Source organism: Ricinus communis, chromosome 2 (genome assembly GCF_019578655.1).
Source record: "Ricinus communis isolate WT05 ecotype wild-type chromosome 2, ASM1957865v1, whole genome shotgun sequence".
Lineage (NCBI taxonomy): Eukaryota > Viridiplantae > Streptophyta > Magnoliopsida > Malpighiales > Euphorbiaceae > Ricinus > Ricinus communis.
Genome location: NC_063257.1, coordinates 32,751,541 through 32,757,024, shown reverse-complemented (window position 1 = coordinate 32,757,024; position 5,484 = coordinate 32,751,541). Strand labels below are relative to the sequence as shown.

Here is a 5,484-nt window from a genome sequence, read left to right as displayed (position 1 = left end):
ACTTTTAATATTAAAATTACTAGACTACCTGTTCCATCTAATTAATTACAAAATTATTGTTTTTGCATAATAACCCCTCAATTATCAGATTGTCATTATTAAGTTCAATTATATTTCAAATATTAATTTAATATAGTTACTACGTTAACTTGATCAAATAAATCCAAATAGATTAATTACAAAAACTATTATCCTAACTTAATACTAACTATATTTAAAATAATTTTTTAATAACAATATTGTTTAATTTAATTATATATGAAAAGTTACACAATTAAAAATAATATCATTGTTAAACTTACATAATTTAAATAAGTGAATTTTTTGATTTATGGTCATGTTTAGTTGATATATGATTAATTTTATAATTGGTATGGTTGATGTTTGACTGATTTTTAGATTTATGAAGAATTGTCTTCAATCATCTTTCTTGAACTATTAATTTTTTTTTCTTTTTCTCTCTCATCTCTATCATTTTAGCTTTTTTTTATATAAAGAAATCATTTTGAATTTTTCTTCAAATTTGTTAGATCTTATTCTATTTTAAAAAAAAAATTTATGCAAAAAAATTATTATGGTTTGAAGCTTTTTACTTTTTAGGTTAAATTATTATAGTTGAGGTTTTGTTGATTTTCATATCTATAAAGTTTTGTTTTCAATTTTTTTACTTGAGTTGTTATTTACCTGTCGAATAAGTTCTAAATATATATTAAAAATTTATTTATTTTATTGAAAAGTTATGCTTGTATTGGAATATATGAGTTTTAATTCTATGTTAAGAATGTTTATCCTCTTTAAAAAAAAAAAAAAATTCCAATCTTAAAGTTGATAGAAAAAAAAAAATTCTATAATGAAGTGAAAGTAAGCATAAAGTGAAAAGAAGTCTATTAATATAAATTTTTGGTATGGTTGATGTTTATTTGTTTCTTAGTATATTTGATTTGAGTGTATTTTTGTAAATATATATTTCAGAAAAATATTTTTTGTGTCTAAAGAAAAGATATTTATGTAAAAAAGAAAAAGCAAGTACTGCTGTGTGATCATGGTTTGACAAAACATTTGTGTGTGACTAAAATAAAAATACAGGAGTAAGAGACAAACAACGTATAAATAAAAGAAGGAAAGGTAAAAATGTAACAAATGAAAACACAGGTGTAAAAAGGATATTATTATGTAATTTCCTCAAGATATTTTTTATCTTTTTATTATTTCCGTAATTTTCCCTTTCATTAGCGGGACAGAAGCCCAAGCCCATTGTGGCCGCAAGCCCATTGGTGGAAGGCGGTGCCGTGGCGAGCCCAGGCGAGCTGCAGAAGCCCTAAACTCCAGTTAGTAAGTACGTTTGCTTCATCTCGGTAGAGATTCCAGAAACAAAATTAAAATTGCCATGGCCGGAAGGGAAGTGAGGGAATACACTAATCTAACGGATCCTAAAGGTGATGCTGCTGCTGCTGCTTATGATGATCTTTACATCTAATTTATTTTTCTTTTGGAAGGAATTCCAGTAAAGATAGTTATGCTGATGAAATATAGTGACGGGTATTGATTGGCAGATAAGAAATGGGGAAAAGGAAAAGATAAAATAGACGATGAAGACATTACTTTCCAGCGAATGGTTGCTAAGGTTCTCTCCTCATTCCTTTCATTAGTTTAAAGTATTATTTTAATTACATTGTGATTTTTGATTTCTATTTTGTTTCCAAGTTTCCTTGCCTTAATAGGGACCTAGTCCATTATAAGTGCTGAATTGCCTCTTATGGTAGACCAATTTTCAAGTATTTGATGAATTCTAGGGTCTGAATAAGGAGTGGGGTTGAAACTTTGAGATTGAGCAGTTGAAAATTAAGCTAATTAGGTTGAGAAGAAGGGAATTTGGTTGCAACTGCATATTTCCTTTGCTTGATTAATAGAAAATAGGAATTACTTTATCTAGTTTAAACATGAGAAAGAGTTTCTTCTAGACACTAAATTAGAAGCACATAAGTAATAATTTTCCTAATGAAATTATATGTTTTTCAGATAAGAAGTAATTAAATAGAAATACACACATAATCCTCAATAGATAAGTTTACAAGAAAAGGATTGATTTTGTATAACGAAGAATTAAATCAAAATAACTCCTATGCTTGTTTCTAAAGTGCAACAGCAGAATAAGATTTGAGTGGGGATGTATATTTAAATTTTTTTTTTTTTTTTAGCCCAAGTGTAATTTCTTAATTTAATTGAAGTAGTTGATGAAATGAAATTAATCTTTTTCTGTTCAAATTGGTGTTATTTTGAATAACAGAAACATTTGTTCATACACCCCTATCCTTAACATTATCAATAATGTTTGCCCTGACAGCATCAATAAGTGAAACTGAAAGCTTCGATACTTCATGATGTTAAAAAATTATTGTTGTTAATTTCAATGGCACTTGGGAAACATAACTTGATGGTGTAATTAGAGATCAGGGTTAACAAAACCAAGGTTGATGCAATTTAGTTGAGCCAATCAGCAAGGAAAGATAGAATTACCTTTCTCTTGTCTTGTTTCCTCTCTAGCTTCTCTTTTGAACTAAGCATATTTTTCTCTCTCTCTTCCTCTTGTAAGGCATCTTACAAAATGATGCAAAATGGTTGCAAGTGGGGTCATTGGATGCGAGAAGCAAAAGTGGGATTTCCAATTTTGAGATTTAGATTTCATATGCTATCGACAAGAATTACTAAATATTCTGATCAAAGCCATGCATCCCAGATTGCACATGATATTGTTAAGAGGTGTTACTAATAGATAATTCTGGTGGTAATTTACCTGCATAGTTATCAAATTTCAGATTGGACATTACTTAGTGATATCTACGGTTCCTCAATGGTTCCCACTTTACTTTGTTAATTAAAATACTGGGAGTTTTCTGATAACATGCCCTGACAGGGATCTTGGCTTTTCCTATTGGGTGGTTGATGCAAGCAGATGCAAGAGGTTGCTGGAGAACGTGGAGGCTACCTTCATGGACGGGGCGGTACCATCTTCAATCTCTCCTTTTTTTTCTATCTGTGCCTGAAGATATACACATGTTTGTATCACATTTTTTATTCATAGTTTCTTGAGATTTTTGTTTTTATGCAGCCTTGGACAGTGATGACTTACTTTATCTCAAGGAGCAGATGGAGGCTGAAGAGGATGCAGAACGCCTCCTTCGCCGCACAGAAAAACGAGCATTCGCTGCATTTAAAATATCCTTTATTCTGCATTATGATTTATTGTTTATGAGCAATCTCATGTTGGTTTGGTTTGACACTGTTCATGTATATATATAAGTATGTGTTTGTGTGTGTAAACTTGTTGCTGATCTTCAGGGAATGGAATTTGCAATGAGTCAGGATTGAGGTGCTTTTCCCCATTCTAATAGTATTATTATATGAATTTATATTACATTTTATGATTGATCATGAAGGTAATATACACTTATATTAAATTTTAGAAACTTTTTTTATTATTTGTATTTGATCTTTCTATAAGTTATCACATTGGTAAAAGAAAATATTCGGCAATAAACTGTAGATGCTCAAACAATAATACAAGTTTCACATATTTAACAGTCAAAATCATGTAAACCATATTTGCTAAAATTATGGGAAAGTCAGAGGTCAGAGGGGAAGGGACTGGGCAAGCTAAACTTGTTTCTGCTCCACTATCTCTTGATTGTCAATTTGCAATCAGATTATTAGATCATTTATTTCCTTTCATGATTTAGAAACGAAGTTACTGTAGAAGGCACCCTGATAGTACATGATCTTCTGGTTGTTAGATAACGTGCTATTTTACTGTAATTGTTTTTCACTTGCAATTGCATCGTATCATGATGGTAGTTAGTGTTCGAGCCAGAAGAAGCCCCTTCTCCTTCCTATTTCTGTTTTCTTATTCTTCTTATTTCTTTCCTTGAGTCTTTCTTCATTATTTTTCTCTGATTGTAATAAATTCTAGGGGTGGCAGGGGTAGGGATGGGAAGAGCTATCAGAAACTTTTGAAGCTTTCTCCCAACCCAGTATCCTGCAGGCCATCACTGACAAGCACAGTGCATGAGGTGTACATATGTTTTGTAAATTCAAAATATCTGCTTTGAAAAACTCTACAGTCTATTATTGGGAGTCGCTTATGAAGAAATAAGTATCCCAGCTTTGCTAGATCCTAGTGTTAGTGACTGGTAGTCATTTTGTATTTATTTCCTTGACCAATGAGCACAAAGCTGCGACTTTAGCAGACTCTTCACCTGCATCAGTTCCCTTGCCACTTCGTGTTGAACCGAAGCCAAAAAGTGGGATTAGGTATTTCATTGACATAAATTCACTGCATTCTGATTCAACTAGTCTTTGTTCTAATCTAGAATTATCTGGAATGTAGGCAGCAGGATCTACTAAAGAAGGTGGTGGAAGTGAAGCCCAAACGGCCACGAGTCTCGAACCATTCCAGTGGAAGCCATTCCATGTCCACTTCAGTGGATCATCCATCAGGAAATTCTAAATCTATGGCTGACCAGGAGAAATCAACTGTAGGCAAAGCCGGTGAGGCTAATACGGAGAATGTAGTTAGTAATAAGCCTGGGCAGGTAAAACCTGTAAAAAGCTTGTTAGGGTTAGCATATGCGAGTTCTGATGATGAAGACTGAGGAATGAATAACATTGAGCCAGCGGGCTGGTATGTTACTTTGTTTATTGATTGATTTTTGTAATATGCTTAGTAACAGATTATATCCAATCTCTGACCCAGATTATCAGTGTGATTTGTATGTTTGATAAAGCACTATTAGAAACTAATAATATAGGAAGCACATAAATACTAATTTCATTTTGTGTTATAATTCAATACTTGTGTTGAAATTTGGTCCTTCTTATGTTCATGTTTAAATTTTGCTTTTTTCTTTTCCTTTTCCTTTTATTCTTTTAAAGACAAAGAGCTGTGATGGTTTTACCAAATAGAAATTGCCGTTTATTTTGTGTTAATTAAATAACATGGTCTTTGCTCTTGTAAGTTGAGCTTGTTAACGATCTCATAATGAAACCTTAATTGATCAATACAATTTGGCTTTGTTGCGCCTAGATCTATTTAGATGAAAAGATTCTGGCATAGAAGTTCCAACGACTTTCTAGTTTTGGGTGGTTAGTTCTAGACCAGCATGAAGTACTTGTACTTTTATAATTCATCTATATATTGTCCCATGTCTTAGGTAGGATTTTGGTGCAAATTTAGCAGTCGAACCTCGCCCCTCGCCCCTTATGTTAGGATTCATGCTTTTCCAAATTAAATATCCGGTCCACCAATGGTAGGTAGTTGGTGATGTGTGCATATCCATGGCAGTCCCTGCAGTTCATGTTTTTCAGATCTCAATATAAGTATCGAGTCCGAAACCCATTAACCATAGAGGCGCCTTGGCATCTGTTGGCTGCAATTTGGTCCAAAGATGGTTGAAGACAACAGTCACCCTCATGTTCTGGTCTCCCGAG

At 32.6% G+C, this 5,484-nt stretch overlaps 1 protein-coding gene across 2 annotated transcripts; it reads left to right on the top strand.

The window, feature by feature from the left end:
* The first annotated feature begins 1,270 nt into the window (after positions 1-1,270).
* On the top strand, positions 1,271-4,846 carry LOC8267275. 2 transcript variants are annotated; one of them, XM_015720808.3, is made up of 6 exons: positions 1,271-1,436; positions 1,554-1,624; positions 2,954-3,002; positions 3,110-3,216; positions 4,226-4,308; positions 4,385-4,846. In XM_015720808.3, exons 1-6 carry the CDS (start codon positions 1,388-1,390, stop codon positions 4,647-4,649), a joined length of 624 nt encoding a protein of 207 aa, XP_015576294.1. In that variant the 5' UTR covers positions 1,271-1,387; the 3' UTR covers positions 4,650-4,846. The 2 variants fall into 2 exon arrangements, with proteins under 2 accessions (XP_015576294.1, XP_015576295.1); XM_015720809.3 differs by having other exon boundaries at positions 1,355-1,436; positions 2,915-3,002.
* The last annotated feature ends 638 nt before the right edge of the window (positions 4,847-5,484 follow it).

Excerpts from the sequence above, each read along its gene's own strand:
- LOC8267275 (XM_015720808.3), top strand. The coding sequence starts at position 1,388 with ATGGCCGGAAGGGAAGTGAGGGAATACACTAATCTAACGGATCCTAAA. Across the intron at positions 1,437-1,553 it reads TAATCTAACGGATCCTAAAG|ATAAGAAATGGGGAAAAGGA; the intron begins GTGATGCTGCTG and ends ATTGATTGGCAG. Across the intron at positions 4,309-4,384 it reads AAGCCAAAAAGTGGGATTAG|GCAGCAGGATCTACTAAAGA; the intron begins GTATTTCATTGA and ends TCTGGAATGTAG.